This window comes from Mus musculus, chromosome 18, assembly GCF_000001635.26.
Source record: "Mus musculus strain C57BL/6J chromosome 18, GRCm38.p6 C57BL/6J".
Taxonomy (NCBI): domain Eukaryota; kingdom Metazoa; phylum Chordata; class Mammalia; order Rodentia; family Muridae; genus Mus; species Mus musculus.
Genome location: NC_000084.6, coordinates 9,373,315 through 9,391,216, shown reverse-complemented (window position 1 = coordinate 9,391,216; position 17,902 = coordinate 9,373,315). Strand labels below are relative to the sequence as shown.

The 17,902-nt window shown below is 39.6% G+C and overlaps 1 protein-coding gene across 4 annotated transcripts in view; it reads left to right on the top strand.

The window, feature by feature from the left end:
* Ccny (cyclin Y) overlaps window positions 1-17,902 on the top strand; it is a 137,851-nt gene that overhangs the window by 58,938 nt on the left and 61,011 nt on the right. For 3 of the 4 annotated variants that reach the window (NM_026484.4, XM_030250583.1, XM_030250582.1), the window contains 2 exons: window positions 4,408-4,482; window positions 13,389-13,423. In NM_026484.4, the coding sequence (NP_080760.2) occupies window positions 4,408-4,482; window positions 13,389-13,423 (110 nt within the window). Of the gene's footprint in view, window positions 1-4,407; window positions 4,483-13,388; window positions 13,424-15,031; window positions 15,154-17,902 lie in introns of all 4 variants that reach the window. The other variant, XM_030250584.1, reaches the window with a different exon arrangement.

Below are 17,902 nucleotides of genomic sequence, written 5' to 3'. Positions count from 1 at the left end.
AAATCATGAATTAAAATCATGGTGTCAGGCTGATCCTAAAACAAAATTATAAGAAAATCCTAAATGTAGAAATGGGAATTCAATTTTTTTTCTGAAATGTTTAATGTGTGTTAATTAAACTTTTTAATTTTTTTTTAAGTTTCATTTTTCTTCTGGTTATTTTAAGAACAGTACTATGAGTAGGAGGTGTTCCATATGTGTGCTTTGTTTAACAGAAATTTGCAAGTAATACCACCCTCTTCCCCTAAGAAGGAAAAGTAGCATTGAGTGTTTTCCTAGGGGATACTTTTTGTGGATTTGTCCCTGACCACTGGGGAGTTAGTTAGTGGTCTCTGGGGCAGGGATGAGTGTTGGTTGACCCAGTCAGTGCCCATCCTTTACCACTGCAGGGTTCTTTAAAAGAACTAGAGTAAATAGGCATCACTAGGAGGGTGGAATAAGAAAATCAGATGTGGGGCATTTCTTAAAAGCTGACTTCCAAGCTTTGTTATCATTGGATTTTTACCAGGAAGTGTGCAGATGGGTCTGCGGTATTCAGAAGCTGGGAAGCTCGACTGGTTGTTAGTTCTGTACCTTTTAAGAGTCATCCCTCTCTCAGTGTCTCAGGCATTCTTTGGGGAAATGACCAGTGACATGTTTACTACCCTCTTTCTGATGTATATTTATGAAAAGAATAGGCTAAGGTTTTCAAGTAGAAACACATTTGATTAGTTATGCAGACATCTCTACTTAACCAATGTATGGTATAGTCAAGTATATTGTTCCTGTTGTAGTTAGTTGCCTGAATATGTCAGGACATAAAAACACCATTCTGTAGACTTCCCCCTCCTTCTGCTACTCTTCACTCCACAACATACCCACAGTGCATAGTCCTCACTTTATTCCACAGTTTCTTACCCATTTGCCTAATGGGTGTCCAGACTCTTAAGGAACTTGGTCCAGAGATTTCATCATGCTCTAGAAAACCATGTGTTTATCGCAGCTGTAACTCTAGTGACTGAATAGGATCATATGCTTAGCTTTCCTCCAGTTTAAAAAAATGATGATGCACACAGAAACAATGGTTTTTTTTGTTTTTGTTTTTGTTTTTCCAGGTAGTTTTCTTTCTGGGGCTGGTTTAAATCCTTCTGATGGGTGCAGTTTGAACTGGCAGAGGAGAAGAGGGCCTGTTCTATTTGCTTCATTTACTAACATGGTTTCACTGAGGTTTCCTCAGCTTGGTGTTTTCTTCTTCCCACTAGAACCTCATGGAGACCAGGAAATTGGGTAGCAGAGCTATGAGTCCAGAGCCAAAATGAGCCTTACTGTGACAGGAAGCAGCTTTTGGAAATGCTAGCACTTGACTTGTTGAATGAGTGGCAGTTAGTCTCTGACAGCTTCTCCAGGTAGAGATTAAAGAGTCTTTCCAGAATAGAAGGGTGATGGACTGAGTAAATGCCATCCACCCAGGTGTTTCATCAGCTTTGTGCATCTCCCCTCTCCCTCCCCCTAGCATGAGAGTCACATCTATCAGTACTAATCTTTTTTAACTGCTGGGCTGAGGTTTCAGCTACCTGTACCTTATAATAAGTGTTAAATCTCAATACGAGAAGTGTGTTTGTTTGTTTGTGTTTATTTTGTTTTGGAGTTTTTCTTGTTTTTGAGGGGGTGGTACAGAAACCTTCTGAGAACAGAGCACCTAGCATTACATGGTGAGCACTTAGTTGCTACTTTCTCACACTCATATATACCATAGTAACATGCTGTTTGCACTCAGTGTTGAATTTTAGTATGTTGCTTTTTATATTTAGGGGTTACTACTAAGGGTTAGGACTCAAGAAAATAAAGTCATGTACCAAAATTTAGAAAAATGTTTCCTGACATGTCTAACTATTGAAGAGTGCTAGGTACCTCCCTAGCAGTACAGTGTGCTCTGTTGAAAAGCAGAGTAAGATTTCCTCTAGAATTTTCACTTTAAAATGTAAAGTTTGGAGAGTTCAGTGAACAAACTTGACCATTAGGCACATGGGGAAGACAAAGTTTATGATTATGCTTATAAAGTGTGCTCATTCAGAAAAGCAAAAATTGTTCACTTGCATTATGTAGAGGAAACCAGATAATTCTATGTACTGTGTGTTTTTTATGCTTGTGCATTTTTTCTAGTATGTCACACTGCTTCCTGGTGGATGACATAGGTATGTCTGTGTCAGTACAGTACTCTTGGTGGATTTAGTGGTTGGTAGATAGTATGTTGTCCCGGTCAACTGAAACTTAACATGCTTGTGCTCCAAAACACTGTCTGGGATATAAAAACAAGTTGTCAGTCCTATAATTCTGGCTCCCAGCAGGGAAGTATTAGCTGTTGCTTCTGTTTCTCTAACAATTCCTTCTGTTGTGTTTTAATGGTAACGGAGAATTAAAGTGGTCTGATAGACAAGTTTAGGATGTATGTTTCAAGTTTGAGTATATGAGGTTTTGACTGCATCTGTGCAGCCTTTGTGCTGGCACCTATTTCAAGCAACAAACACACCTTCTATTCTAGTTGACAGCTTTCGTAGTGACTTTGTTTCACGCTTTCTGAAAGTTGGTTAGGATTATATATTTGCTGTCATCTTTGTTATATAGAAGTCCTCATAAATACGAAGGAACATATTTGCCACCTACTCTCTAAAGTAACAAGATCCTAATTTGAACAGAAAGAGACTATCTCACATCAAGACTCTTATTAGTTCAAGTTGAAGCAAGTTTGAAAGATTGTGTCTTCCTTTCCCATCTTCTCCCTGTAGAGCCTCCTTCTCAAGGCATTTACCTGTGAAACTCCAAGGTACTGAAGCAAAAGTTAAAGTACCAGAAGAACTAAATTACTTATGAGTCTGTCAGTGATTCTTTTTTTCTTTTACTTGTTTTCATTTGTGTGTGTGGTATGTGTATATTTGAGCACAGTTTTGTGTGCATGTATGCATGTACATGCATGCGTGTATTGTTTGGGCAGATGCAAATATGTGTGCATGTATGTGGAGGGGCCTTGTTCTTTGATCTGCTACACCTTGTTCTTGCAGACAGGATCTTTCCATCAGACATGTAGCTCACTAATAAACCCTGTCTCCTAAGTCTGAAATTACAGATGAATCACCATTCCTACTCAGCATTTAGGTGGGCTCTGATGATTCAGACTGTAGTCTTCTTGATTACCAAGCATGCACTTTAACCACAAAGATATCTATCTCTTCAGACTTTGTTTCTTTAATCAAATCTGGTAAGCAGTTAAAAACTGTTCATGTGTAAGAACTTGCCTCCCATTTATGTTTGCCCAGAATATGTCAGCACCTTTGTGAATAAGCATTTAGTGTTGTCTTCATCATCTCTGTGACTATCCTGTTTTTTCTCGTTTTATCTTTAGGTCATTGCTTCTTAAAGCTAAAGACAGGCACTATCTGTTTTATTTAGTGTTGATTGGGTTCTTGCAGATTTTATTGGAATGGTTTAATCCCAAATAATTTCTTTCTGGTACTGTGAGTGGAGCTGAATTCAACCTTTCCAGAATGTTTAGATACTCTTTTCTCCCAGAACTTAATTCTCCTGCTTGGATTACCTATTTTCCCAGCTCTGGAGTCAGACCATTCTTTCCTTATTGTATAACGTGGACTGGGATAGTCTTTGATAGACTACTAAGTTACTGAGCTAAGTAGAGAAGCCCCTGATCCTTAGAGATAAAGCTAGGGCTGCAAGCCAAATGCCCATGGGAATGGGAAGACAGGAAGACTAGAACAAGGACTTGTAGCCCCTGCCATATCTGAGGGGCCTAGTGCTACCAAATGGCCTGATTGTCCAGAGATGTTAAAAATAAGGGTGTATGCGTGCACACACACTCAAAAGTTTCATGCATGTGACTTTGTGCTCTCAAAACCTTGAGATTGCTATGTGTTAGTCTGGTTTCTCTTTTAAGTTTGGACTGAATAGAATACCTGCCATGGCCCACATCAGATCCCACATAACCCATATACTTCAAACACTACCTTTTAGCATGAACATGCCAGTGACTTTAAATGACCTCAGACCTCATTTGCTCACTTCTGAGGAGTGCATGCCCTGACAGAGGTATAGCACTTACACAGACTTGTGTGTAATCGTCTTCCCTGCTTTTTCAGGGCCTCTCAGTGCAGAGACTTTTCAAAAGGCAGTGTTCTTTCAGGCCACTAGCTCACCTGTGGAACATATCAGATATGGGTGGTTTTTTGTTTTGTTTTGTTTTTTTATTGTTTTTTCTAGAGTTTTCAATAGCAGTATTCTTAATGGAGCCAAAAGAATCTACTAACATAAAAACCGGCTTCCACAGTTTAAAATGGAGAGGTTGAAAATTAATCATGACTACCTAATAATCAACTTGATATTTATTTAATTTCTCTTTCTTTCTTTCTTTCTTTAAAGATTTAAACATGGAATTCAATCCTTCAGACCATCCTCGGGCCAGCACAATATTCCTCAGCAAATCTCAGACAGACGGTAGGTTACTAATTCATTTGCTTTTAAAAATATAGCTAACCTAAATGTGGACACTGCTAGGACTTGATTTTTCATTTATGATAGAGTTCCCTTTAGTGACCATGAAGTACTGTGTGTAATGGTGCTCTTTGTTTATTCTGTGGTAATGAATTACATTTTTACAATTTCACATTTGAAGCAACTGTCTTCATTTTGCCATTAGCTAGGTTACCTCTGATAGTATTCTATGGTGAAAGTTAATTGAGTCAGAAATTTCCCTTTAGGCACTAAAGTTTAGGATGTGACACTTATGAAGTTCTGAAAGATCAGATGTGTTCACTTGTGTGATAGTAAGTAAAAAAAAAAAAAAATCTAAACCTTAAATGAAAGCCAATTAACTCTTTCTGTCCTGTCACTCATCAGCTCAGTTGAACCTGCATATGAGATGCATATCCTTTCGTTTCATTTCTTTCCTCTCCCTCCTCCTTCCCTTCCCCTCCTCCTCCTCTTTTCTTTTGCCAAACTTTAGGTAACTAGCTCATTCTAAAGATGTTAGAATTCTTACAGTCTGTCCTAGGTGTGTGTATTTCTCCTATGGTGTGGGCATATCTTTTCTTGCCCCATGGCTTACCTCCCTGTTCTCTGGCCATTGGTTTCAAAGACGAGGAAAGATAATACAAACTCAGTTTTTATAAATCTTCTAGGACACCAGTAGGGCATAATGGCAAAGTGAACAGGGTATGTCTGGCGAAGGGGAAAACCTGACAGTTCTACCCTTGACAGATTGGTGGTTCTAATTCAGTTTAGGTCCTACAGAGACCACAGAGAAGACAAACATATCTAAAACAGTAGTTATGTATAAGAATGGAGGACTCCTCAGTAGTGGGTGGGTGTCAGCTTTGACATAACATGAATGATTGTCAAGCAGAGTACTTCAAAAAAGTCTCCAAGAGTAAGAAGAGAAAAATCAATAAGCACCAAATACTGGTGAAAGATGCTTTCAATCTATTAGGTTAAAAAGTCAATCCCAAATTTTTCTCTTTGACAAATAAAAGCTGCTGAGAGGTATAGCATATTACAAACAAAAGAAGATGGGTTAGGATAGGGTGATGAAAATGAGGATCAAAACTGATTTTCCCCAAATACTTGAGAACAGTGAGGTAAGAAACCAGTGTCAAGCCTGGCGGTAGATAGGGTTCTTCTGATGAGCTAAGATGTCTTCCCTATGATGTCTTCTCCAGTGAACGTCGGAGCCTTTGGGTGAGTGATACACTGTGACTGGCCTGCTCAAGGAAGGAAGTGACCTAACAAGAAGGAAGGATTCTTCCAGAAATAGGCAGTGGCTGTTCATTCTGCTAGCTTCCATCTTTCTTCCTTTTTAGTAGAACTTCAGATCTTTGTGTATTGCTTCAGTTTCTACTAACTACTAGGGCTTTCTTCTCTACATGCAGACATAACTGAGTTTCATATTACAAACAAAAAGAAAAGTAACCTCTTCCAGGAGGTGTTCTTCTCTGCTCTTTCCATACAGATCGCTTCAGGGGGACATTTCAGTTCTGTGGCCCTCACTGCCATGACTTCTATCGCTCTTCAGGCAGAGCCATTTGCTGAAAACAATTCTCTTTAATGAACAGTCAATTTATCACTGATTTTGAAAATTGTTTTTTTTTATACACGTAACAATCTTGGCAACTTTAACGACTTATTTTTGAGTGAAGTATTTGAGAGAGTTGTGAAGTAGTTGGTTACTTATTTTATGAAACAACTTTGAACAACTTGATACAGAAAACTTAAAGCTACCATTGCTCTTCTGTTCATACATGGCCAGTTAGGACAATTGCCTCACTTGTTCCAGGTTGCTGTGTCTGTGTTTACCTGTTCGCTTCTTAGTTCCACATCATCTTCTCTTAGCGCCTGCCTCTGATGGGATTTCATAGTGACTCAGAGTATATGGTCCTGATGGAAACCTTTGTTGGGTCCAGGCTCTCCTCATACATCTAGAGCAGTGGTTCTCAACCTGAGAGTCACAGCCCCAGGTAGCATATAAGAAATTTACACTGTGATTTATAATAGTAGCAAAACTAGGGTTCTGAAATAGCAATGAAATAATTTTACCCTTGGGGTCACCACAACATGAAGAACTTTGCAGCATTAGGAAGGCACTGCTTTAGAACCTGTGCGTTGAACTGGCAGATTATGCATCCTGTATTCAAAATGGCTGCCTCTCCTTAGCCTCCTGTCATGCCACTGATCTCTAGACATTTTAGCTTTGTAAACACCTGAGCTCAAGACCTTACCCTCGTCTAGCTCTGAATTACTCTGTGACAAAATACAATTTTTTTTCTAGTTTATGTATTCCTCAGCATTTTTTTATATTAACCTTATGTGCTGTGTGCTGGTGAACTTTGGAACTGTAGATTGCTAAACACCATCTCACTTACCTGTTTGTTTTTTCTTTGTCCTAGGAACAATGGTATTTGTCTCTTCTGGATCTTTTAATTATGGAGTACATTATAACTAACCATATTCACCCGTTTGTGTAACCGAATACAAGACTTGAATTCCTAGCCAGCTATGTATTTTTACCTGTAATCAGCCTCTATGTCCCACGCTCCTAGGCCTGTAACTATTGTCCTATGCTGTACTTCTATGAACAGCCCTGTGTCAAGAGATCATACTGTTTGTCTTCCTCTGATGACTTATTTTATTTCACATTGAATTTCATTATTCAGAGTGAACTTTTTGGTTTGGATTCTTGAAACAGTGTCTTGTTTTGTATTCCATACTGGAACTCAGCATTTCTCCTGCCTCTCAGTCTCAGTACTAAGATTGCAGGTATATGCCACCAACCCAAAAACTATCTAAACTGTTATAAAGACTATCTGTTTATCTATATTGCCTTCTGCTTGAGAAGAGAGATTGTTTTCTTCATTTTGCTCTTTCTAAGTATGCTGCTACCAGGTATAGAAAGTTGATAAAACAGGGGAACAAAAGCTTAAAGGGAGGGGTCTTACTACTTCATTCTCACTAGCTAAACCACTATGAGATGGCTTTATGTAGCAATACACTTTGTCCCTCAATCTCTAGCTTGATTATAATGGGATATAGCCCTTTCGTAAGCAGCGGTTCTCAACCTGTGAGGCGTGGCCCCTTTGAGGGTCAACCAATCTTTTCACAGGGGTCACATAGTAGTCTTATGTATTAGATTTCATACTGCATTTCATAACAGTAGCAAAATTACAGTTACAAAGTAGCAATGAAATTAATTTTATGATTTAGGGGGTCACCACAAGTTGAGGAACTGTATTAAAGGGTCAAAGCAGAGGCAGGAGGACATAGGTATTTCTTGCCCAGGTAGTAAATGTGTAGTTCTTTTTTCCCACTCTGAATTTAGTATGACTAGCCTGCCCACCTCTTTCACCACACTTATCCCTTGAGCTGTAGGAGGTAAGGGCTGTGTATGTGATGGGGAGTGGGGAATAAAGGCTCTTGGCCAGGCCAGGTCTGTGAGGGATACTTTCTTCAGGTGCAGGGGTTTGGTCTTCTCTTGAACATTGCCTTTCTTTGAGCATTGGGCCTTTCAATCTGAACACAATTGTTTGCATAGTACAGACTCCAATGCAGTCAGTTAGAGCTAAAGTGAGTTTTTCTTCGCTTTTACCACAGTCTAATGGTGCCCCCAGGTGCAGTGGTTAGGGGACTTTGTCAGGAAATACAGACACAGAACAAAAAATGATGGTGGTGATTTGTCCAACAGGGTAGGGTTCTCTCCCTTTGCCACCATAGTGTCATTCTACTGATGATAGCCTTGTGCTGTGGTCTGTTGGTTTGAAGTAATATCTAGTTATTTTTCATCTCTCAACACCTTCAGCTCCCCCTCTATCAATACCAAACAACCCTCTCAGTGTGTTTCATAGCATTTGATTACCTGAGCCGTGACATCTAGGAGGCTACAGAAATAAGAATATGTTACAGACATTTTGTAAGAACAGCTAGAAGCCACACATAGTGATGTATGTAGGCTTTTATTCTCAGTACTTGGGAGACAAATAAATAAGCAAAACCAAACAGAACAGTTACAAATCTTGGGTGGATATTCTGAATTCCACAGTGACTCAAAGCTCAGAACCATAGCTATTTATCTGCTCTTTGTAAGTATGTTTTTTTTTTCTAATTTGTTTTTGCATGCACACATCTAAAAGCATGTGGGTGTGTCTGTGTCTTAGGTGTACACATGGCAGATATCCTGGGGCTGGGGGTTCAGAGGCATTAAGTCCTCCTGGAGATGGAGTTGTAAGAAGTTGTATGCTGCCCCATGTAAATGTTGTAAATCTGACAGAGCTCCCTTGGAAGAACAATAATTAACTAATGAACTATCTTTCCAGTCCCTGGATATGTTTTTCATCTTTCAAGTAAAGTTGGTAACTGTTTCTGAGACTACAAGAAAGATGGGAAGGATGCACAGTCTATCAGAACTCCAAGCACAGTACCCAGACTAGTACCACAGTCTAAGTAACTGTAGCCCAGCAGCCTCTTTACATTAAGTTTCTTCCTTTGGCTAGGGCTGTGCCATCTTCTCTCTGGTCTTGGTTTCAGAGATTTGCTACCCATAGCACCTCACAGCAGAGCACAGTCTACGAGGAGAGAAGACGCACTTCAGCTGAGAGTGCAAGGGAGTTCTTTGCTCAACTAAGAACTGTCTTTCTACTTCTTGGTTTTCTTACTACAGATACATTGGTCTTGGACAAATTTAAGAGTTACTTCTGAATATCTTGGAAGCAAACCAGGAATAGGTCAGGTCTGTCAGATGATAGTAGTACTTTGCAATAATGTACCCAGTCAACACCTTGAATCATCAAAATAATGCCTCACCTCCACCATGTGCAGAATGGTGTTAGCTCAGTTGTTCAGTGTATGCACGAACTCATGGGCATCCTAATGCGAGACAAGTATACATGTGAGCTTATGAAAGCAGTAGAGAAGTTGGGCATGGTGATACATGCCTGTAATTCCTGAACTCAAGGGGCTGTGGCAGGAGGACTAGGAGTCGAGGTCAGCCTGGTCTGCAAAGTAAGACCCTTTTTGAAAAGAATGAAACCGTGGAGAAAATTTCCTAAAAATGGAATCAAGTAGGAAAAATACAATACATATGACAAAATACATTTGTATTTTAAAAAATGAAAATGTAGTCAGTGAAAATGCTGATAGCAGTACAACAGATAACGTTATATTGGTATGTTTATATGTCAGTGCATTCATGAAGAAAAACACCTATTTTCAAAAGTATGTATTTCTATAAATGCACACAGGAAAGAGACTTTAAAATATCGACCAAAATACTGTGTTGGGATTGCTATAGTATGTTTTCTCTCTTAATGTTATTTCCCAAGCTTTACTTTCTATTTATACCATTTTAACCTCTTTGTCATAGTGCTTTACATTTTCCAATTTGACATAAATATGTTTTTTATAATGAGAAATCATTTCTGGTTTTAGTTGGTTGACTTTTATTTCTGGTGATAGTTGGCTGTGTTTCTGAAGAAATCCTCTGGCCCTAGGTATTGTCTGTGGAAACAAGTTGGGTGATAGATTTTTGTGGTATCCTGCCGCCCTTATCTTCTCCATCTCGAAGTTTCCTCCTGATTTTACACAGCTGGGAAATTGTTCTTTCTGTCCCTGTTGTCTCCTCCTTGCTCATTTGTATTTCCTCCTGAATGTACAGAATATCCCAATCCTCAGGATCTAGATCTAGAAATAAAAGATCTGCTAGCAGTTCAAGCTCCCTTCCTGCATCCTTGTGAAAATGACCTCACCAGGATGCCCTGCCCAGGGCTAGGAAGTGTGAGCTAACATCCTCTTACAGTACACTTTGTATTCTGGCCATTGTGTTCTCGACCTCTGGCCAAGTTATGAGCTCAAGAAAGTGGAAGTTTGATATGTACTCCAAACTAGGACTTACCAGTTGTATTTTGGTGTGTGTGTCCGTGCGCGCATATGTGCGTGTGCTGTCCTATGTCTATGTAGAGCAGGCTGGTTTTGAACTCACAAGATTTAGTGTTTAGGGGTCTATGGAACCTCACTGGCAAACAACTCAAAAAGAGGTAACCCATTCTGATATTGGGGGGTTTATTTGCTAATGCAAGTGAGGCACTTGATTGTCTATTGTTGAGGTGTCATTCCCTCTCCCTTCCTTATTGGATGACTCCATTTAAACTTTTTAATATGTACATTTATTTTAGAAAGCTTCTACAGTAGTAGGTTTCCAGGTAACTTCTTTACGAAGCCTTTGGTGTCAGTTACCCCTCCCTCATATTCCCTCTTCTACCCTGCTTTCCACTCCTACCCGATTTAATCCTTCTTGCCCCATTATTTTCTATTTTCTCTTTTCTCTTCATACCATCTGTGTTCTGTCTCCCTTCTCTGAAAGCATCTTCTACGCCCATGACCCTTTATTAATTTCCAGACCTCTATGGACAGTCCAATTTATTAAACATGCATATGTAAAAATTCAAAACAAGAATCTGCATATTAGAGAGAATATGCAGTGTTTGACTTTCTGGGTTACCTCTGTCAGAATGATTCCAAATCTATCATTTTACCAGGAAATTTTGCATTTCTATTTGCTTATTAGCTGAATAATGTTCCATTATAAAAATCTAACACTTCATTGGGTGATAGATATCTGGATTGTTTCCATTTTCTGGCTATTGTGACTAGAGTTTCAGTGAATATGGATGATTTGGTCTCTGGATAGTAGGATATAGTCCTTTGGAGAGAGACAAAGTGTATGGTTATGTGGTAGGTCTATCTTTAGCTTTTTGAGGAGCCTCCACACTAATTTCCATAGTAGCTGCACTAATTTGTGTTTCCACCATCAGTGAATATGCCTTTTCCCATATCCAGACCAACACTTGGTATCATTTGTTCTTTTAGTCTTAGCCATTCAGATCAGGGTAAAGAGCAACTTCAAATACATTTTAATTTACATTTCCTTGATGGCTACAGGTATTGTACATTTTAAAATATTTCTCAGCATTAGTATTTTATCTTTGGAGAATTCTGATTAATTACATGCCCGACTTTTTAATTGGATTGATTTATTGACATTTAGTGTTTCGAGTTCTTTGTGTATTGTAGATTAGCCCTCTCTCAGAAGCATAGCTGGTATTTTTTCCCATTCTGTAGACTGCCTCTTCTCTCCAGTTATAGTTTACTTTGTGGAACTGAAGCTTTTCTGTTTCATGGGGACCCATTTACTTGTTGCAGGTCTTGAAGCCAGTATTACCAGAATACTGTTTAGAATAACTTTTCTTAGTTGTGTAAGTTAAAGCATATTTTCTATTTTCTCCTCTCACAGATTCGGAGTATCATCAGGTCTTATGTTCAGGTCCTTGATCTATTTGAAGTTGAGTCCTATGCAAGATCTGAAATGTTGACCTAGTTTTATTCCACAGATAGCTAAACAGTTTTACTAGCACAGTATTTGTTGATGTTGTCTTTTCTCCAATGTATAGTTTTGGCCTGTTTATCAAAAATTACTGGCTATGTCAGTAATGGGCTTCAGTTCTACTGACTGTTTTTATGCCAGTTGCTGATATTATTACTTTGTAATAGCTTTGTAGTATAATTTGAAATCTGGGATGATGATAACTCTGACAATTTCATTGTTTAAGAATCTTTTGAGTTTCTGTATTCTTTTGTGTTTCCATATTAACTTTAAGGCTGCTTTTTAAAATTTCTGTGAAATTGGGTGGGTTTGTTTGTTTGTTTATTTGTTTTGAGCTAAGGTTTCAAAATATAGCTCTGGCTGACCTATAACTCGAGAGATCTACCTGCTTTTGATGCTGGAGTGCTGTAATTAAAGGCCTGACCCTGCACTGGAATTTTGAAGGAGATTGTATTGGATATGTAAATTGCTTTTAGTAGGATGACCATTTTCATAGTATTGAACCTTACAAATCTATGAACATGGGAGGTCTTTCTCTCTTCTGGTATCTTTCTTTCAGTTTTCATTTACAAGTGTTTAAGAACAAGGTTCCTTCACTTGCTGGGCCCAGGACTTTGGTTCAGCTACATTGGAGACACCAAGAGTGTTTCCTTATGAATCTAGAACAACTGTAAGTGTAGAAAACTCCAAGGCCTCCAGTTCTTGGCTAAAGGGCTTTGTGGATACAAACCACAGGATAATGCTTGCTCAGATGAAAAGCTGAATTTGCACTTTGTTGAGATAGCACCTTCTCCTTGCAGAAGCCTGTCCTTCATATCCTCTACAAGGAACTACTTGGTTAGTTGATGGACTAGAGTATGCCCATCAAGGTTAGTCTTTAGAAAGGACAACACAACATTCAGTGACAGTAGTTTATCACAAGTTTCCTTGTGTTCTCTGACAACCTTCTGGTTTCTGAGGCTGAAGGGTTGCCCGTTGTGACAAAAACTGAGGCTAAAGGCATGCAGTGCAGTTCAGAATATGCAGGAGCAAGGCTGGACAAAACAGCATTCAGTATGGGAGGCTCATCTGTCTCTCTGAGTGTAGAAACTGCAAATGCTTCCTGGAGCTTCCTGAAACAGAAGGAAGCTCAGGCCTGTTTGCAGCGCTGGCCAGAGGACCCAAGTGTCTTCCACTGCACAGCAAGTTTTTTCCACATCACTTGGTCTGCTATTAGGGATATCAGTGTTCTTACTAATTATTCATTCATATAATATTGGTCTACAGTTACTATGTAAGTGACTGTGTATTGACCTCTGTTGATGAAGTTTAGATCTGCCATTTGTGCAGCTTCTTTACACTTTAGTTTGGTAAATAAGTAACTGGGAACCTTGGTTGGTAGGAGAATATGAGCATAGCAAAGAGGCTCATGTCTCTGCCACCTGCAGGGGTTGCTATGTATGCAAGCATAACATTTTTGACCCATGTTTTGTTTTCACAGTGAGAGAAAAACGCAAGAGTCTCTTCATTAACCATGTAAGTAAAACTGCCTCCCCATTTTTTATAATGATTGTATAGTAGAGTGTGTGGTAGGGAAAGACGCCCTGTGTGTTGTGTGGTACTAAAAAGACTGAGGGGTGATGACATGATGATTCGCTAGGCATTACTTGGGAGTCACTTCCGCTAGCATGTCTATTACACAGGTCCAAAAAAAAAACAGAGGCTTTTAATTTTGAACCTTTCATTTCTGCTCCTTCCGAAATTCCTGGGTTTTTGTTGTTGTTTGTTTGCTTGCTTTGGCTTGGTTTTTGTAGTACACTTCCCTCTGAGTAAATGTTATTAGATTTCAAGAACAGCTTTCTGCTTCCTCTTTCTCTTCTACACAATGGATGTTTGTGGGACAGTTCCTCACAGTTTTGTTTGTATACTCAAGAACAATCTGTATGTATGGGGAGACTAAATTTGGCCCTTTAATTTTAAAAGCATTTTCAAAATTTTCCTCTAGTGCCTTGGCCATTCTGAGCAGTATATCTCCCCGTGGTGGCTGCACAGGATAGGAACAGGTATACCTACCTTCTCCAGCCTCTCCCCACCCCTCCATGGCAAACTGTCAACAGACAAGCTGTAACCACCCCTCCCGTTCTAATCATGTTTGTTCTTTAAGAAAGAAAACTGCTCCACAAGGTAAGGAATGATATAGTATAGTTAGGTAAACTGCTAAAGTAAGTGTGCTATAAATATCAACTCACACTGAAAATCGCAGTGATGGATCTGACTTTACAAAAGCTTGGCTCAGGATTCCTAGCCTGCATTTTGGAACTTGTAGATCCTAATGTGTGTAATGATAAAGCTGTATATTAAAGACTCTGAAGGCCATCAGAAGGTGAGTGAGTGCTGGGGTCATAGGAAACTGGTGATCCCTCTGCAGCAATGACAGCTACTACTTGTAGTTCACTTTCTAGAGGTCAGAAGCTCTCTAATGCCTATGGGCTAATGTTTTTTGTTTTTTTTTTTTTTTTTTTTTGCTTGTGTTATTTGAGGGTGCATGGTGTGTGTGTGTGTGTGTGTGTGTGTGTCTCTGCCTGCCTGTCTGTCTGTCTGTCTGTGTCTGTCTGAGTTAGAAGGTGTATTCCTGAATCTAGAAAGGGCAGGGATTGAAGATTAGTTCTCTTTCTCAGTTATTTACCTATGGTATGTACTTGGCTGTGTACCCTACGTTGACACTCTCATGAGGGATGAGCTAAAATTGCCACCAGACCCCGATCCAATTTAAGGGCATGTGAAAAGAGAAGGTGTTTGATTGTCCAGGCTACTCCTGATAATAGTTAATGGAACAGGTGAGATCTCACAGTTCCAGTCTCTATATTTGTTTTCATATGTTCTCCACTCTGTCCTTACCTACATCCTATGCAGTTTTGGCACATGTCTCCTGCTAAATCAGTAGACATGTACTGGCATGTGGATATGGATACTAGGCTGTGCATCCTAACTCAAGCTTCCCTGAGTGTTTACCTGCTGTCATACAGTGGAATCAGACAGATGATGTTTTCTTACATGTACTTGTTTCTGGATAAAGATAGCTGTGTACTAAGTTTCTTTGTAACAGGTGACCCTGGAACTTGTAATCTTTCACACTGTTCACAGACTTGCCTGCAAATGAGCATATGAGTTCTGCTTCAACTAGAAAAAGCCAAGTGCTGTTCAGCCACATAAGACAGAGTCAAAGTGAGACTATCTGCAGACTGGATTAAGTCAGAACAACAATTGTGAGTTTCACAGCTTCTCACATAAAAGTTAAAAGAAGTAGAAGGGGAGCTGGAGCAGACTGGAGAGATGGCTCAGTAGGTAAGAGCACTGACTGCTCTTCCAAAGGTCCTGAGTTCAAATCCCAGCAACCACATGGTGGCTCACAACCACCCCTAATGAGATCTGACACCCTCTTCTGATGTGTCTAAAGACAGCTACAGTGTGCTTTCATATAATAATAAATAAATATTAAAAAAAAAAGAAGGGGAGCTGGAGAAATGGTTCCACAGTTGGGAGCACTTGTTTTCAGAGAATGTGAGTTCAATTCCCAAGCACCCATGTAGGGAGGCTTACAACCTCCTATAGCTCTAGGGGATCTGACATCCTCTTCTAGCTTCTTCAGGGATATACATATACATAGGTACACACATGTACATGAAAATAATAAGAGCAAAAATAAATCAATAAATAAAAAAGAGCAGTAGGAGGAGGGTGTGAAACACTGACAGTCCGTTGGCCCAAACTCTTACCACCTGACTTGGACAGTGTCCACTCCAGCTCAGCACTCAGTGAACCCTCACCCTCCTGCTATTGAACAACTGAGGCATAAAGAAACATGTAGCAGATGTGCAGCTTATTCTTCGTGCAGGTCCCCCAACAACTGGAGACAGGGCTATCCCAATATCTGTTCCCTGCCTGTGGATCCTGTTTCCCTAACTAGGCCACCTTGTCTGACTTCTGTGGAAGAGATGTACCTAGTCCTGCAGTGACTTGATGTGCCTGTGGAGCAGGGCAGGGACAAGATAACCAGAAGAGGGCTCTCCCTTCTCAGAGAAGAAGGCAGGAGATTCTGAAGAACCTGTGTAGTATGTATTGCTCAGGCAATCTACAAAGAGAATGTTGTTAGTCAAGAAACATGAAAGCGATGGCTGTCTTTGAGGAGAACTGTCAGAGTTCCCTCTGCTGCCAGCTAAATAATAGCAGCTATAGCTGCATTGTTTGCTGTTCTCATTGCCCTGATCAAATACTTGACAAAAACCACTTGTGGGAAGAAAGATTGATTTTGTTTCAGTTTGAGGGGTAGAGTCCGTCATGGTGGGAAGTCCATGGTAGCAGGAACATGGAACAGCTGGTTGCAGTCTGATGATGCAGTTAGAAATGAAGGCTGGCACTCAGCTCCCTCTCTCTCTTTTCTGTAGCCTGGGGCTCTAGCCCATGAAATTGTGCCACCCACATTTAAAGTCTCCCTCAGTTACCTCAGTCTTGAAAATCTCACAGCCGTGCTCAGAGGCTTGTTTCCTAGGTGATCTTCAATCTTATCCAGTTGAAAATCTCTGTTAATGGCCATAGCCTCTGGGACGGTGACTTCCTCCAGATGGAAATGTTCCTCTGGCTCCCAGTAGCACACACACCAGGTGGAAAGAAGCCCCGACCTGTCTCTTGTAAGAAATGAGTCATAGGCTAGGGAAGGAACTAAAAGGGTTTAAGGGATTAAAGTGTCAACCCTTCTCAAGATTTCTTACGTAGGAAGAAAATGGTTTGGGAGCACCAACAGCAGCTAAAACAAGTACTTAGATTAATATTCCAATCATTGCTTCTGTTTTAGATGTAATTAGAATGGACAAAGAAAATGTGATGTTATGAAAATGTTTAAAGCTTTGTATAATGGTCTTTATTTAAAATTTGACTTTTTAAAAATATATTTGCTCAAGTTTTGCTTTTGTTTTTCTTGAAAGTGAGATACTTAAGTAGATCTTTAACTAAAATTTGAAAATCTCTGATTATAAATTACAATGTTGCAGATAATTGTAGTTAAGAGTCTTCCCAAAATATAGGCAGAACTGAATTTGCTTTATTTTTCTATGACCTCCTCCTGCCTTCTACTGACAGCATATGTAATGTGAATCATTGTACAGCATTTAATGAAGTTTGGGGATGGTGGAAACAAGACATTCCAAGACAGGATCAGGAGTGGAATGGCTAGTCTTTTTCATGCTCTTTTCACTGCATATATGTTTTGAAACCAGGAAGCTGACCAGGAAATATTCTGCAGTGTCATGCTCTTCAAAAAGTTTAGAGATAGATGATTGTTCTAAAAACTTCATAAGGAAATAATGCAAGTAGAAATCCACGTGTCAATAATTTTCACGAGTCAGACCAGAGCCAAAAGAGTTTTGGAGCTACTTTTGGCAGTCTTGAAAATGTTTGCAGTAGTAGACTCCCTGTCTTCTCAACTGGGTCATGATGGCTGTCCTATGTGACTCGGGGAAGCAGGGAGGGGAAGGCGAGCTGGAGACTGATGCACGTGTAGGCAGGTAGTATGCTCGTGCACACGTGTGCTCTAGTCTTCCAGGTTCTGTACGTGCACACGTGTGCTCTAGTCTTCCAGGTTCTGTATTAGCAGCTGATGGCATTGTTTTAGTATTTGAGTATAATTCAGGAAACTTTGTTATATAATTATTAAGAATAGGATTCTCAAGTGGCCATATATTGTATTCATCTCGTTTTAAGAACACTGGTTTAAGTAGTTTTTTTTTTTTTCTGTTTGTTTTGTGTTTAATGTAGTACAGCTCTGAATTGATTGTTTTTTGTGAGCTGTGAGTGATTGAAAAAGAATTCCTTAAGAAATGGAATCTTTGCTAGTTTCGGTCTGTATCTCAAGTTATGGAAGTAAAAGAGGAAGTGGGAAGTCTGAAATCTGATGTTTTTAAAATTCTGAACTTTGCTTCTAAGAGACCTATTCTTATTGGAGGAGAAATTTGTCAGATA